General features: G+C 45.5%; 1 protein-coding gene across 5 annotated transcripts in view; it reads left to right on the top strand.

Annotated features, from left to right (window-relative positions):
- PAMR1 (peptidase domain containing associated with muscle regeneration 1) overlaps positions 1–7,175 on the top strand; it is a 138,664-nt gene extending 131,489 nt beyond the window's left edge. For all 5 annotated transcript variants that reach the window (XM_070427790.1, XM_070427795.1, XM_070427794.1 and 2 more), the window contains 4 exons: positions 148–214; positions 3,214–3,446; positions 4,646–4,938; positions 6,098–7,175. In XM_070427790.1, the coding sequence (XP_070283891.1) occupies positions 148–214; positions 3,214–3,446; positions 4,646–4,938; positions 6,098–6,634 (1,130 nt within the window). In that variant the 3' untranslated portion in view covers positions 6,635–7,175. The remainder of the gene's footprint in view (positions 1–147; positions 215–3,213; positions 3,447–4,645; positions 4,939–6,097) is intronic.
- Positions 7,176–16,847: the final 9,672 nt, after the last annotated feature.

The following is a 16,847-nucleotide window of genomic DNA, read 5'->3' as shown; positions in this document are numbered from 1 at the left end:
AGCTCTCCAAGCTTGCACACGTCCCACCTCCGAGAGCCTGGGGAACGTGCGGTGTCCAGAAAAGGTGGTCAGGTCGGCGTCTGCACTGAATGACAGGAGCAGTTAAAATGGAACAAGAATCTCCAGCGCTGTCTCTTTTATCCCTAGCCTGCCGGGAACCAAAGATCTCAGACCTGGTGAGACGGAGAGTTCTTCCAATGCAGGTTCAGTCCAGGTGAGCTCGCCTCTGAAGGTGAAGGCACATGAAGGTTCCCTCCCCTTTGCCCACTTATGTTTGGCCACGCAGCTCGGGTTTCTTAGGGACATCAGTGCTGATTGGCATGAGAGAATAGGGCTTGTTGGATAGTGGCTGGTTAGCCAGCTGCCTTTAGCCAAGAGGTAGCAATGGTTGGATTTCGCTGGATCCTGGGAAAGTAGGTGGCTGCTGGGAAGTGAGACTTGAAGATGATCTTTGATGAACTGGATTTCCATACTTTACTCTTCCTGAAATGTCTACGTATTTATTATGGCAGCTCCTAGGGAGATGGCATTCCTGCCAGATGCAGCCAGCTGTGGCTCAGGAAGATGTTCTTGGTAGTAACCAACCAGATGAGGCAGGCTGGTGGAGCCCAGGAACTAGAGATGAATGCCTACCCCGAGGAGGACTTTGAACCCTCGAGTACACCCACCCTGCCTTACTCCTGGAAGGACAGAAGGGCACCACCCAGTAGGGAGAGAACAGACCCATTTCTACTCCTTTCCTTTGTAGGAAATACTCTTCTCATCTCATCTCCCAGCATCCTCTCCTCACTCTTTCCTCTGCAGCCACACGGCCCCCTTGCTTTTGCCATAGCCCTCCAAGCACAGATCTGCTCCACAGCATTTGCATTTCTGTCTGGAGGCTGCTTCCACTGGATTTCAATGAGGTTTAATGCCTTGCTTCCTCCAGTTCTCTGGTCAGCTTTTACCTCGCAAAGAGACCTTCCCTGACTGTCCTTTAAAAACAAGCAACCCCTCTCCTCCACCTTGACCCTGAGCTGACTTCTTTATCTAGTGCTCTCTGGCCTTTGCTGTGCTTCACCTTTTAAAAATATATTTTTAATTGATTTCAGAGAGGAATGGCGAGGGAGAGATAGAAACATTAATGATGAGAGAGAATCATTGATCGGCTGAGGAGGAGGCCCCTGATAAACATCTATTGAATGACTGAACTGGATGGGCAAACAAGGGTTCAAGACCTGGTCTCTCTCTTTAGAACTGGGTATCCTTAGCAAGTTCCTAATCTTGCTGAGCCTTTCATTTCCTCTTTTGAAAAAGAAGAGTAATCATAATAACTTCAGTCCTGTGTAAGGATTAAATGCAACACTAACTTTGATTGGGTGTTGGCGGTGTGCCCGTTGCTCTTCCGAATGCTTTATATCTTTCAGCTCATTTACTCCTCACTACAATCTCCAAAGTAGATCTTATTATCATTTTATTATACATTTTATTACCATTTCTATTACAGATGGGTAAACTGAGGTTCAGAGAAATTAAGGAACTTGCTCAAGGTCACATTGGTAGAAGAAATGGCAAAGCCAAGATGCAAATGCAGGGTTTTCAGGGTCTGAAGTCTTCAGGGTCTGTTCTCTTATGCACGAAACTTTAAGTCTATGTAAAGGCCTTAGCAAAACACCTTAGCCTTATGCACACCTGTCAGTAATAATTTTTTTGGAAATAGTAACAATAAGTGAGTAGAATTGACCCCAACCCCAACTACGTGACCTGAAATGTTCTTGCAGCAGAATATTCATCAGTCTCTCCCTCTTCCTGCAGCTGTCTCACTCCATGTCTGTCTTTCCCTTTTCAGGCAGGGCCTTTCCGTGGGGGCAGTGGCAGTGGAATCCAGATTCCACCCCCTTTTCTGATCTTTGTGAGCCACCTGGGTTGGACCCTCAGCCAGTGGGATAAGCCTGACCCACCTGTCCTTCTCAAGGAGACATCTCATAGAGGAGGCCAGAGCTGTTAACAGAAAAAACCCCAGCTTTGCATTTTAAAAGCACTTGTAATGGGAGGTCAGGGGCCCGGGTGTCAGGTGTCCCATGTAGATAAGAAAGCAAGCCTAAAACTTGGTTTTAAGAATCTTTCTGGAAGACAGGCTGCTGGAGCAGGGATATGCCAATCTCCAGCAGCCAGGCTTACCCAGGAACCCCTGAAGGCAGTGTAGGCCTTCAGCAGATGGCCCAAGAGGTGAGCTTGTTTGCAAATCCGGGAGCTCTCTGAGCTGCAGACCTGGTTCTGAACATGAGCTGAGGATCTCTCTGATGAAATCCATGGGCATTGAATATCTGCTCTGAGCAAATCCCTGTAGAGACAGCTGAAATAAATCACTTTAGATGCTATGAAATCGGTGCAGTAGAGACAGCAGGGTGGGAATCATGACTGCTAAGTGCTGCCTTGGGTACCGGCTTAGCTTCCTGTGTGCCCTCAGGCACTCCCACCTACCTTTCTGGGCTTCCTCCCTCCATTCAATAAGCCGGGATGAGCACATTGATTCCTAACGGAATTCTAACTTTCCAGTTAACAGCCATTATGCACCGATATAAAATGAACACAAGCTGTACGATGTGCGTACATCTCCCCCAAGAATCCCCAAGTGGTCTCCGGGGGCTTCAACTTCGGGGCTCATTTAAAAAACCTTTTGACATTTACACACAACACTCGATATTTTTCCCAATCAATGTGCCCTGAGAGAAAGCTCTATTCTCCGAGGTGTACTAATTACATCCACTAATTGCTAAATCAAGCTACTGTAGCAACTCAGTTTAGTTCAAGCCAATTTCTGATATTGCCCCATTATGATAACGGTTAGAGAAAAAAAATAGACGTCTGGATTTCTCCCATTCAAATTAACTCCCTTTCCTGTTTAATTTAATTTTTGTGTGTGTGCATGTTAGTGTTCCTTTGGATAGCAGCTATTATGTCAGATATTATCTTCTTTGGTTAAAATCCTTGACAGCTGGAGACATGCCAGAAATGGAAATGGAGAATAAAATGCAGAGGGAGGCCGGGAGAGGAAAGGAGAAAGAGAGACAGAGAATGAAAGAAAAGGGGAGATAAAGGAAGGAGAGAGACAGAATCCATTGCTTTCTTTGAATGTAAACAAATATCCACATGGGGATTGGCATGGAACTAAAAAGGCCACAGTGACTGTCTCACTTTGTTCTCTCTCTGTATCCATGTGCCCCGATGCAGGGAGACCCCGTTACACCAGCTGTACTCATCTACCTTCAGCAAGCAGAAACTGCAGGGCGACCCTACCAAGAAGCCAGCCCTTCCCTTTGGAGACCTGCCCACTGGGTACCAACATCTGCACACCCAGCTCCAGTATGAGTGCATCTCGCCTTTCTACCGCCGCCTGGGCAGCAGCCGGAGGACCTGTCTGAGAACTGGGAAGTGGAGTGGGCGTGCCCCGTCCTGCATCCCTAGTGAGTCAAGGTTCATCCTTAGGCTTGGGCAGCTTACATCCTACACGGCAGCCTGTGAAAAGTCATTAACCCTTTTTTTGGGTGGGGGGCAGAGGGGTGGGGGGAAGTTCCTTGACCAAAGGAATGGTACTTTAATACTTTCCCTAGCTTGGTGATGTCTGAAATTCTAGTTAGAGTTTCCTTCCTGTGGCTTAAACTTATTACCCAGGAGAAATTAACTCATTGAATCTTAGATAGTTTTTTGGGGATGGGGCATACTTTCTTGTGGCTAATTCTATTATATTTACTTGGAGAAAAGGGAGAGAGCAGTCATTAAAAAGCAAGTGGAGAAGGGGTTAAAGGTGTCAGATAGCTTCTAGTTATGTCATCTTGGTTACCCTGTCAAAGCCCCAATTGTCATCCTCATTAATCAATGGTATTAATTAAGTTATTGTTATTAATTAGACTAGAGGCCCGGTGCACGGATTCGTGCACTGGTGGGGGGCATGGCCTGTAGGGATCGGCCTGCTGTGGGAGCACTGCTCGTGCCACTGCAAGAGCAGCCACTCATCCTGGTCAGCCGAGTGGCGCTACCACTGTGAGAGTGCACTGACCACCAGGGGGCAGCTCCTGCGTTGAGCGTCTGCCCCCTGGTGGTCAGTGCATGTCATAGCGACTGGTCGACTGGTCATTCTGTTCGGTCCACCGTTCAGTCACTAGGCTTTTATATATATAGATAATGAGGTATTAATTACTCATAATGTTATAATGATTACTGAGATAATATGTAGACGTGTTTGGAATAGGGTCTTGCACATCCTAAGCTACCTTCCCATCCTCTTTGTTAAAGGAAAGCAACATGGCTTAGTCCATGGTGGTCACCTTTATAATGATAGTCATAATATTTGAAGTCTAACTGGTTTTATACATCATCTCACCCTGTGAGGTGATTGCTATTACTCTATCCATTTTGAAAGCAAAAGACTGGGGCTTTTGAGATTAGGCAACTTGCCCAGTAAGTGCCTGGGATTGGAAGTCTCCAATCTTTACCCCAGACTTTATAGCCAACTATGGCAAAGTGATTGATTAATATTTAATAAAGTGGAAAAAACCCCACAATTTACAGTCTTAGTCATGACACCGATGGGTTTGTGCTCTCTTGGTTGTGTGACACATTTCTCTTCTGAGCTGATCTTACTGAGCCCCTGCTTTCTCTGTAGTCTGTGGGAAAACAGAGAACATCACTGCTCCGAAGACCCAGGGGCTGCGCTGGCCGTGGCAGGCGGCCATCTACCGGAGGGTCAGCGGGGTGCATGGGGGCAGCCTGCACAAGGATGAGTGGCTCCTGGTCTGCAGCGGTGCCCTGGTGAATGAGCGGACCGTGGTGGTGGCTGCCCACTGCGTAACTGACCTGGGGAAGGTCACCATGGTCAAGACAGCAGACCTCAAAGTTGTGCTGGGGAAATTCTACCGGGATGACGACCGGGATGAGAAGACCATCCAGAGCTTGCGGGTAAGAGAGGGTTACAATGTAGACCCTGGACCTCTGGCTCAGCAAACTCCCAGCTTTAGGAGAGCAGTGATGGTGTCAGTCCTTCACCTTAGCACATTGGCACCCAGCAGAAAGCCTGGCATGTAGCAGGTACCCAGTATTTCATATTGACAACTATAAGGAGGGAGCATCTAGAAAGATTACAGAGTCTTTTTTTTTCCATTTAATTGTTTTAAAAATAAGATAGTAACAAATATCTCTCATTGTGGTCATCAAAAGTTAACCACCTGTTATGTTTAGGGCACTGTACTGGGTGGGCTTTGAGGACATAGAGCGGTTTTATCCAAGATATTCCAAATCAATTTATAATATTCTTCTCTGTTTCCCTGCCTGCCTCCTTCCCTCTATCTCCTTTAGCTACCTACCCACCTATCCATCCATCCATCCATCCATCCATCCATGGTTTTTGCCCTAAAGAGTCCACAGGCTAGTAGTGGTAGAGACAGACTAGTGTATCATGATTAGTTCAATTCAAGAGAAGCCCCGAGGAAATTAACCCAAATGTAGGTGGAATAATAGAAAAAATACATAAAATGGTAGAAGGTATCACAGATGTAAGCTTCTAGAGGCCCCCATCAAAGAGTGATCAGCAAGCATTGGGACAGTCAGGGAAGACTTGTGGAAAAGTCTGTGGAACATTCTATTTGATTGGGTTGAAGATAAATGAAATGTTTACAGTGGACTTGGGATTGCCAACTGGTAGCCTGTAGGGGTTTGTGTTTCAATCATGCTAACATATCATTTTTAAATCAGTTGTTCACCAACATTTAAAAATCAGGTTTCAGAGTTAGAATGCTGGCCCCATTACTGCATGGCAGTGGTCAGCCGGAGCCAGGTGGCAATTGCCCACTCTAGATGGAGTGTGTGCTCTCATTGCCTGCAGCCTCACCTTTCCACTCCACTTATTTAAAGTATCAGCCAGGCCCCAGTAGGCATTTCAGTTTGCAACCCTGGAAACAGAGCAAATTGCTTTCTATGATCCTTTGGGTAAAGTATCTCCAAATAATTGCAACTGTCTCTTAAGACATTTATTCCTGATAATTCAGCCCCAAGGCTTTCCTGGTCTTGTCCACTGAGGAGTGGACAGCTCACCATTGCTGTCCATTCCTTTCACGTGTAGATTTCTGCAATCATTCTGCACCCCAACTACGACCCCATCCTGCTGGACGCTGACATCGCCGTCCTGAAGCTCCTGGACAAGGCTCGCATCAGCACCCGCGTCCAGCCCATCTGCCTCGCGGCCACCCGGGACCTCAGCACCGCCTTCCAGGAGGCCCACATCACCGTGGCCGGCTGGAACGTCCTGGCAGACGTGAGGACCCCCGGCTACAAGAACGACATGCTACGCTCGGGGGTGTTCAGGGTGGTGGACTCGCTGATGTGTGAGGAGCAGCATGAAGAGCACGGCATCCCAGTGAGTGTCACGGACAACATGTTCTGTGCCAGCCGGGACCCCGCCGCCCCTTCTGACATCTGCACGGCAGAGACGGGGGGCATCGCGGCTGTGTCCTTCCCGGGACAGGCGTCCCCTGAGCCGCGCTGGCATCTGGTGGGGCTGGTCAGCTGGAGCTATGACAAAACGTGCAGCCACAGCCTCTACACGGCCTTCAGCAAGGTGCTGCCTTTTAAGGACTGGATCGAGAGAAACATGAAGTGAGCTCAGGCCCACTGAGAGCGTGTCTGTGCCTCCGTGCATGCGTGCGTGTGTTGCATGAGGCAGAGTGGACCTGAGGTGGGATTCTGCCCTTGAATTTGGCTTCTGATTTCAAGCACAGAGCTCGTGGAGAGTGAGGAGAGCTCGTGGAGGGTGAATAGGCCCCTGCCTCCCTGGCTGCTCTGACCATTTGGAAGACATCTGCTTGCAAGAACTGGGTTGCTTCAAAAAAGACTATGTGACCAGCAAAGAAAACATCCCCATTCAAATGACCTGGTGGCCTTCCCCACCTGCCCTCCCATGGTGCAAATGTCATGGTCAGCCCTGGTGGAGAAGGGTTGACCGGGAGGTCTGGGTTTCATGAGGTCTCTTCCAAGACTCCATCCATCCAGACCAAGCTCCAAGGAGCTGCCTAAGGGACAGCCCAGGACAGCGGAGCCTGGATGAGATGTTGACGGTGGCTTTTGTGCACACTGCCACAGTACCGTGTGGTCCTGTTCCTTCCCCATCTCCTGTACACATTTGAATAAAATAAGGGTTGGCTTCTGACCTACAGGACAAGTGTGCTACGGCTGATTTCTGCATGCTACTGCTCTGAGCTGCATGTGTGGGGGCCGATGGCTGGGTGACAGCCCTTTAAAATAGATCCTAAAGGTATAATTTCCCAAAATGCATATGGCACAGCTGATGCCATCTTTTGAATTCCAGCCCTTGGAGTTTGCTGGGTCGTGGGCTGGGGGAGGAGAGGCATGGGTGCCATCAAATAAGGCACAGAGGAAAGTACCAGGAATTAGGTGATGTCTAGTGTTTCTTCTGGTTCTCATGTTCTAGCTCTAGCACAGAACCCTGCCTTGAACCTCCATGAATCTTTATGACAGAGTTTCATAGAATCTGAACTGGAATCACCTATTTACTCCACTAGATGGAGATTTGCCAAGAGACTGTAGCCTCCTTGTTTTCTATAACTTCTGTGATTTTCCTTTCAAGCCCCACTGGAGAGTAGAGATAACAAATGAACTCAAGCCAATCCAACCCCTGAATGATCTCTTCAGTAACATTCTCTTTCCGTCTTGCTCTCTTCACCAATGTCTTCCTCTCCAAGACGGTGCATGGAAGCTTCTGAGACTTTAAACACTGGGATGAACAGGGATGAGTTCCTGCTGGTTCCTGGGTGTGTGTGATGAGTCTTCCACATTCCTGGGCATTTTGCTGACATTGACATTGGGTGTGGGGGTCTGTAACCACTGTAACCACTGTGTGCTGTGTTCTCTCTGCTTCCCTGAGGCCCAGCCTGCCGACTTGGCTCCTCCTCAGCTCTGGCTGGCACTGGTTCTCCTGACATGTGGGAGTGATGGCTCTTTGACCCTGGTTTGGTCACTCAGCCTCATGGCCACAATGATGACCTTCTCTGGCAGCTACCCAACCAGACTCTCCGTGACCTCCTCTTCCTCCCTCAGGGGTCTCTGGGAACTTCTTGGGGTTTTCCTATACCTCCTGAGTGCTCAGAGACCAGGGTCAGTACAGAGTACCCGGGGGGACATTCACTCCCATAGACCAAACAGGAGTCTGATTCTTCCTTGATACATCAGAGAACTATGACCTCAAAAACTTAGTCCCAAGACTGGAGGTCAGGACACATTTGTCTCCAAATCTGTGTCTTTAAATAATTCCCTGAGCCAGAGGAGAATTTCTGGTACTTTCTCTTTTTGTCAGGCTTTCTGTAAGTCACATTCTACTCCTTTTACTCACCCCCCACCCCCCACATCCTTATGGCTTAACCCAACAATTTTCCATCTCATGACACACATTAACTAAAATTCCGCGGCACACTAAAAATATATAATACTTTTTGCTGATCCGACAAAAAATAGGTATAATTTTAATTAATTCACACCGAATGGCTATTGTATTAGCTGTTGTCTTTCTTCTTATTCTTTTTTTCTTTTAACAATCTAAGGGAAAAGAGGTCAGTGCCCCTGACTAAATAGTCAGGTACATATTGCAGGATTTAAAAATTCTTGCGGCACACAGGTTGAAAATCGCTGGCTTAATCTAACAGAAGTGTATTATCAATTTCTGAGTAACAAACATCCAATGCTTAGTGGGCTAAAACAAGAAATGTTTAGTCCCTCTCTTTTTCAGTGAGTTAGGAATTGGGGAGCTGAGGTTGACATAAGGGTGCAGTCATCTTAGGCCTTAACTGAGGCTGGAGCATTAGCTTCTACAAATACTTTATCAGGTTGCTCAAAATTTTTTTTCATTTTGCTTTTTTTAAAACCTAGGAAGCTCGGATCTTGAGAGGTGCAATGGAAGTCTGATCAAAGAGATCTAAATTCAAATTCCTGTCTTTCAGCTTCTTTTCTAAGTGATCTTGGGCAAGTCACCTAACCTCTCTAGCTCAGTTTCACCATCTGTTAGATGGGCATGATAAAATCTGTCTTGTGTGGTAGCTGTGATGATTTAGTGAGATATTGTATAGAGCACTGAACATAGTACATGGCATATAGTTGGTGCCTAGATTACCTGGCAGGGAAGGGCTGTCCATCTGGGCACAGCGCCATCACGCCACCATATCTGCATCTGTGGGCACATCTCACATGGGTCCCAAGCTCATACTCTCCGTTCTCCAACCCTCTCCTGATGCCTCCCCTGGATCACATGTCCCCTACTTTCTTGACATCCTCTTTACTATTTAGTGCCATTTTCCATCTTTGCCTCACCGCTCAGGTTTGGTTCACATTCAAGTCATCTCAGAAATCAATGACTCTGATCCCCTCCAGAGCAGGATCTGGTGGTCTTTGGCTGGAAGACATTGAAAAAAACATATGTGTATAAGTATTGCCTAAATTTTACTTAAATGAAATTTATTTATATTCATAGATTTTACTTAAATGAATATTTTTTATTACATGGTACACAAAATTTAAGTAAAATCTATGTGATTTAGGCAAGACTCTTACTTTCCTTAGAGTGGCCAGGTTTATATATTAAGTAGACTTTCAAGAATAACTGAATAGTCAACTTACCCTGTATTCGCTTACATAAACTCCAACAGGAATTGAGAGGAAGGGACAGTCCAAGTAGGCCAGTGTTTTCAGTTAACTTGTCATTCACAGGGTAGTTAGAAATTCAGTTGAGTCTTTGGAGTGGTGGATGGGAAGGAAGTAGGATATTGTTAAGTACAGAAAGACATTGGAAAGTACATAAGATTAAGCCTGGAGGGGAATGGCTTCGAGAAGGGCCATTATTTCCCAAGATGAAGCCATTATTATAACGACAGGTGAAGTTGGCCAATTAAGGCAGGGCCAGTCAAGGTGTGGTCAATTGGTGGTGGATCTCAAATGCTAGGATTAATAATTTGGCTTCTTATTGCAAACATCAAGCTCATTTTGAAATCTCCAGAAGAGTGAAAGGATAGAATTGGAATTCTAGAAAAGCCCATCAGGTTGGCAGTGCTAGACAGAGGCAGTGGTTGGAAAACCCAGCCTAAGCTCAAATCCCAGCTCTGTCACTTACACACTGTGACCTTGAGCATGACATTCAATTTTGCTCCTATGGCTGTCTCCTCTGCAAATAGGAGTGAAATCATCTGAGGATTCAGTGAGCTGACGCGTACATGAGTTAAGTATGTAGAACAGTGTCTGACCCACTGTACTGGCCACAATTACAGTGGTGGTTTGTTATTCTTCAGGACAAGGAGATTGGAGATTGAGAAACCAGTGATGTGAAACCTTATGAGTAGGGAGCGGGGAGAGAGAGGAAGAGAAGTTTTAGAATGCTGTTGAGTTCCAAGCATGCAGAAATAAGTTTGAAATTTCATGGAGTGGGGTTGATATATGGGCAGAAAGAAATGGGTCCAGTTTAGAAGAATCAAGAAAGCTGAGATCAAGGAGAAATGGGATTGTGTAAGTGGGAGTTAGCATAATAAATTTCTGAGACAAAGTGCCAGGGTGATTTTTTTCTACATTTCGTGTGTGTGTGTGTGTGTGTGCACGTGCGTGCGCGCATGTACATGCATGTGCATGTACTAGTATGTTGGGGGTATGTACTGGCTGGACTTAACTAAAAGGGACCAGGCTCAGCTAAATGAGTACAAAATTTGTAGTCATCTTACCCTTTCCTTCTCTTCTTTCTGGCATAATACACATTGTCTTCTGGAGTTGTATGTATGGGGTTTGACTATGAATCTTTACAGTTCTTTGGGATTTAAGAATTCTCATGCTGTCGCCTGGCTGTGTGGCTCTGGTTGAGCATCGACTCATGAACCAGGAGGTCAGGGCACATGCTCGGGTTGCTGGCTCGATCGCCAGTAGGGGGCATGCAGGAGGCAGCTGATCATGACTCTCTCTCATCATTAATGTTTCTATCTCCCTCTCCCTCTCCCTTCTTCTCTGAAATCAATTTTTAAAATCACATTTTAAAGAATTAAAATAAAGACTAAAAAAAAGAATTCTCACACTGTCAAATATGCCACCTTATTGATTTCAGAGAGGAAGGGAGAGGGAGAGAGAGAAACATCAAGGATGAGAGAGAATCATTGATTGGCTGCCTCCTGCATGTCCCCCATCAAGCTCATTTTGCAAACATCAAGCTCAGGTTTCATTCCTGGTCAAAACTTAATGGAAATTCTATATTTACCTTCTATATCAGAATATTAGTTTTAAAAAATCTATTCCGTGAATTCAATCAAGAATTGTGATTTCATTGATTTTCTACTTGTCTGTCATTTATTCATCAGCAAAAATTTATAGAGTGCTTACTGTGTGCCAAGCACTGAAAGATTAAAGGTGAACAAAATAGGCTTGGTGCTTGTCCTCAGTCTCATAATCCTAGAAATACATGCATAATTAGAAATCATGATAAGCACTAGTAAGGAAATTACAGCATGCTGTGAGACTGTACAACATGGGTAACGGATTTAATCTGGAAGGGATGAGGTAAAAGGTTAGCACCCCTGAGGAAGTGATGGCCTAGTTAAGAAGGAGTTGACTACTAGATGGAGAGTAGTCATTTCAGGCAGAGAGAAGATTATGTGCAAGATGTTGAGAATGGGGGGCTCCTGGCATATTTGAAGAAGCAGGAGGGAAGGAAACCAGGAGGGAAAGTGTGAGGAGGAGAGTGGTGTGATGTGAGGCTGGAAATGGACTCCCATGGTGCATGGCGACTTGAGAAGCTGGGAGAACAAGGCGAGAGGGCACAGCCAGAACCATACTGTACTAACCAAAGCCCAGGAATTCCTGCATTTGCACTAGGAATTATCAGTGAGGTCATCAACGCATCAGACACAGCCTTTCGCTATGACTTTGGGTCTTTTTTTGCTTCTAACCTGGATATGAATGAAAACCTTGGGCCTCATTGCACTCAAACAAGGGCATGGAATTCTAACTGAGAATTATCTGAAGTGAAGATGAATTAAAAGAGGAAAGCTGACAGCCAATGTAAGACGCAAAGAAGTGAGACACATGCATCTTCACTCCTGCCTTAGTTTTTCTCCTTCAGTACCCTGTGAACATTTTGAGTGAAATACTTCAGATCTCCAGGGCTTGGGGACGTTTATCTTTTCAGGGCTTTTGGAGAGAGGAGAACATTTTGCAGTGGTTTGGTAGCAATTTGTGGTCTCCCTTTGCTTTTCTTGGCAGCAGGACCTGCTTTCCCTGGCAGGGCTCTGCCCGGATGCACTGCTGAGGCCCAGCATTTTAAGAAGACCGCCTCAATGCCGAGTGTGTTAGGGCTCACTTCACGTTTGTACTCTGATTCACCGAGTGGCTTGTGGACTCGGTTTGATGGAAAGCTTTGTCAACACCAGGGAGAAAAAGTCAGGAGATAGAAATAGGGAATAGCTCTCGGGTGAAAGAGTGATATTAGAAATTAAATTCTCAGAGGAAAGTAAGTTCCCCAACTTATGGTTTTGAGGAAGAGGTAATGCCAAACACAAGAAAAAGGAAGAACTATCTGCACTTAGGTGCCATCTGTCAATAAAGAGTGAACTACTAGCACTTTTGGCAAAAGACAGGAGGAACGCGATCATGCTCCCCAGCACTCTAAGGGTTAATTCTTACATGGAAAACTGAACAGGGTGTTACAAATAAAACAGTATTTTTTCAGGTGCTGATAAGTGAAACCACCCAGTGAACTGGGATCCTTCTAATTTACTGTCAGTATGCCAAGGCACAAGTCAGCCTTTGATTAAGAAAAATCTCCAAATCTATAATTTCAGTTATGAGCTAAATTGCTTGGTGGATTTCTCTCTCTTCTTCTGAATAAAGAAAATTACTTTAGCCTGGCTGGTGTGGCTCAGTGGTTGAGTCTTGACCTATGAACCAAGAAGTCATGGTTTCATTCCTGGCCAGGCCACATGCCCAAGTTGCAGGCTCGATTCCCAGTGGGCAACATGCAGGAGGCAGCCAATCAATGATTCTCTCTCATCCTTGATGTTTCTCTCCCTCTCCCTTCCTCTCTGAAATCAATAAAAAAAATATGAAAAGAAAATAACTTTATAAGAAAAATACATTTTGGTATTTGGTACAAAGCTTCTCAAAGTTACCAAGTAATTTGATAAAGAAGTGGATAGAGAAAACAGAACAAGTAACATCACTGGGTTTTCTCTGAGGTCCCGAGAGCCTCGCTTGGGTCCTTGATTCTGTCCTTCAGCCAAATCATGTGGCATTTAACCTCAGTGAGCTGGTGCCAAGCAAAGAAATCCCCCTCAGAAAATAAAAAAATATTTTCTCTCCATCCTTTTGCCCATCGTAAAGATGCTACTAGTGAATAATGTCCCAGCTGAACAAAGAGAAGGGAAAGATGCATAACTGGAATTCTTTGCCACGATTAGAAGAAACTGGGAATTAAAATACCAGCAATTGCGCTCAAAACGCATTTCCACTTTATACAGGAGCAGGTTTCTGTGGTGGGCATAAAGAATTTGCACCAACCCTGACATTTAGCCTCAAGTCATCTCATAGCAGAAGATGCTGACATGTAAGAATGATATACCCAGGACTCACAGTTCATCTTTTTGTGTCCTTTCTCCTCTTTCATCCGCACTAAATAAATGGAATGAATTCACACTCGTTCGATTAGAATGCATCAGGCAATGAGTGTAGCTAACAAATGTTCTAGTCTTTCTGAGTTTTCAACTTAATAAGATGGTTTCTGCCTGAAGAATGGGTTATATTTAGACCAAGTTCTCAGTCTGAATTGAGATTTTGATGAAGTAACATCTCTCTTCTCAGAGTGTAGAGAGAGAGAGAGGTAAAAATAGCCCTCTCTTCTTACGTGTGTTAACAGGAAAAGAGTGAATGAGCTCAACTTGGGTCTTCCTGCTCCAAATACCCGAGAGTGGATGGTTCCCTTTTCTCTATTTGGTGACTACAAGGGAACAAACAGAGCCAAAGACTGAACTGTACTGTGTTGTTGGGTCCCAAGCGTTACCACTGTGATCATTTTTGAGTGATGAGAGCAGCAGCAGCAGCAGCAAGTAGCCAGGAGGCGGACATAATAAAGATGATAATAGGTGTCACCGAGTGGCAGGAACTGTGTCCTAACCGCTTTGTGTGCATTGCTTCATTTAGTTCTCATCTGAGCCCAGTGGATGGGGTCATTACTCTCCCCCATGGATACCCAGAGGGTTAAGTGACTTACTTAAGGTCATTCAAAATGGACAAAGGGAATAACGAACTCAATTTGAAACTCACTGCTCCACACATTGGTTGAGACGGATGGTCCCGGTCAGTCTGATGCTGAAGCCAGTGTTGTAACTTCTATTGGGATCTCCTTAGCATTGTCATTACAAAGATCTGGGGCTTCTGCTGGGAAAATTCTTCTCCCACCAGTTACCACCCGAAACCTCCTTTCCTTTTAAAGCCTTTACATTTTCAATTTCATTTCAGTCTCTCTCTCAGATGCTTTTGTCTTTAGGGCCAATGCTGCTGAGAATAGTATCTTCCTATAATAGAAACATTATACAATAATTTTCATTCACATTTTTTCATTCATCCTAGAAACAGCTCACATTTTTGAAAAATTAGCATTCTTATATTAATTGAAGGAAAGGGCCCCAACATCCCTTCTATTTTATTTATTTTTAGAAAACCTTAAATTGTCTAGTCTTGTCATCTTAATGACTGGGCCCAAAATTTAAAAGACAAATGGAGACATGCAGCTGATGATTCCTTGATTATTACGAGGGTATGGGATAGGCATTGAATGTGTTCCCAGTAGGTGGCAGGCCCTGTGATATCTGCTTTATAGATGTAACTAGAGGTCCAGTCCATGAAACTCGTGCACGGGGTGGTGGTGGGGGGGGCGTCCCTCAGCCCAGCTTGCACCCTCTCACAATCCGTGACCCCTCAAGAGATGTCCGACTGCCGGTTTAGGCCCGATCCCAGTCAGACATCCCTCTTGCAATCCAGGACCACTGGCTCCTAACCGCTTGCCTGCCTGCCTCATCAACCCTAACCACTCTGCCTGCCTGCCTGATTGCCCCTAACTGCTTGCCTGCCTGCCTGATCGCCCCTAATCGCCTCTGCCTTGGCCCCCACCACCAAGGCTTTGTCCAGAATGATGTCCGGAAGGTCATTTGGCTTTCTGGTCTAATTAGCATGTTACACTTTTATTATTATAGATATTTGCAACTACCAGCATGACTTCCATTTTACAGATGAGAGAGTTTAGACTCAAAAGGATTGGGTGGCCCACTTGATGCTATGTGCAGAGGAGCTGGGATTTGAATACAGGCTCAGTGTTCGACTCCAAAGTCCAGATGTGCTTTACCAGAACAGCTGCATGGAAACTGAAAGAACACATTTGTTCACTGGGTGGCTCTGACTTTGCAAAGAACCACAAGTGTGAACGTCCCACCTAGGGAGCTGATGGTGGGTGGTTTTCTTATTTCTGAATTCTGGACAGCATCACTAATCTTTAAGAACAAGGCAGAGGAGATGGTTATTGCATTCAGCGGGAATGAGTTGAATTCCTATTTCTCAGACGTTACTAAATGACAGTCCCTTCTGGGGTCACTTGGCTGCTATGTCTCTCTCTAGGTCATTTTCTTCTGATAAACTTTGAACATTAAGACATTCCTCCTCTGTTGTCATTATGAGGGGCAATGGGCTTATTGAACAGCCTTTTATGGGAAAACAGTGTAGGACCTTTTTTTCCTTTTCTATATTAGGAGTCCCCTCTGCCCCCCCCCCCCCCCCTCTTACATGGAGATGCAATAACCAATCTCCAGCAATCGAAGGAGAACCAAGACAGGGAATTAATTTCTTCGAAGAGCACAGCAGGAGAAGCAGCTCTTTCTTAGAAGAGCTTCTTTGGTCCAACAAAGCTCCTTTAATGATCAGAGAAGAACATTGAGAATTACAGAATTTCAGACTGGAACCTTGGAGACCCTCTGATGACTTCTCCCATGGTATAAATATACCATCTCCTCATCTCTAACAAATGCTCTGGCTGAAGACCTTCTCTGCTGGAGGATCCTCTCAGGAGGAGAGGGTCCTGAGGTCCTGGGAGCAACCTGTTCCAATAATGATGACATTATGTGCTACAGGCTGCATAGCAGAGGTTAAAAGCAAGGCTCTGCAGGAAGACTCCCTGACTGCCAACCCCAGCTTCACTCCGGCTCATCCATGTAGGTCCCTGTCCATCCCTTCTCCACCTCTCTCCGTCCTGCTGTGCTCCCCTGGGAGGTTGAACTGCAAGGACTCCCAGCTTCCAGCTTTGACCAATAGGGAAGCCTCAAAGGGAGAGAACAGAAGGAAAGCGGGGTTGAGTTATTTATTCCCAGGCCTTCTTCCAGCAAGTTGCTGTGGCAACAAAGGTCTCTGTTCCCTACAGCACTCCCCTCTAGATTTCAGTAACTTCCCTTCAGGCTTACAATGGGCAATGGTGTCCCCCTGTTCCCAGCCCAGGGGGTCTGCACTACCCTAGAGTTTCCCTATGTCCTTCCCATACCCTCCTAAATAGTCCCTTTATTAAACCTTGTACAATTTACTTAATTTCAATATGCCATCTTTTTCTAGCTAGCACCTTGACTGATAATAACCACTTACCTGTGCAACATTGGGCAATTCCTTAACCTCTCTTGGTCTCAGTTTCTCCTCTGTAAAGTGGGAGTTAATAATAATATTTCCTGTAGAAGACCATCTATGAATCGAATGAGGTTATACATATTAAGATAATTTGAACACTCAATAAGGACTCAGTAAATAGTAGG

Source organism: Myotis yumanensis, unplaced genomic scaffold, assembly GCF_028538775.1.
Source record: "Myotis yumanensis isolate MYYU_CA2020_CCGP unplaced genomic scaffold, mMyoYum1.0.hap1 SCAF_10, whole genome shotgun sequence".
NCBI lineage: Eukaryota > Metazoa > Chordata > Mammalia > Chiroptera > Vespertilionidae > Myotis > Myotis yumanensis.
Note: the sequence above shows the minus strand (reverse complement) of the source record. Positions and strands in the feature narration are given on the sequence as shown.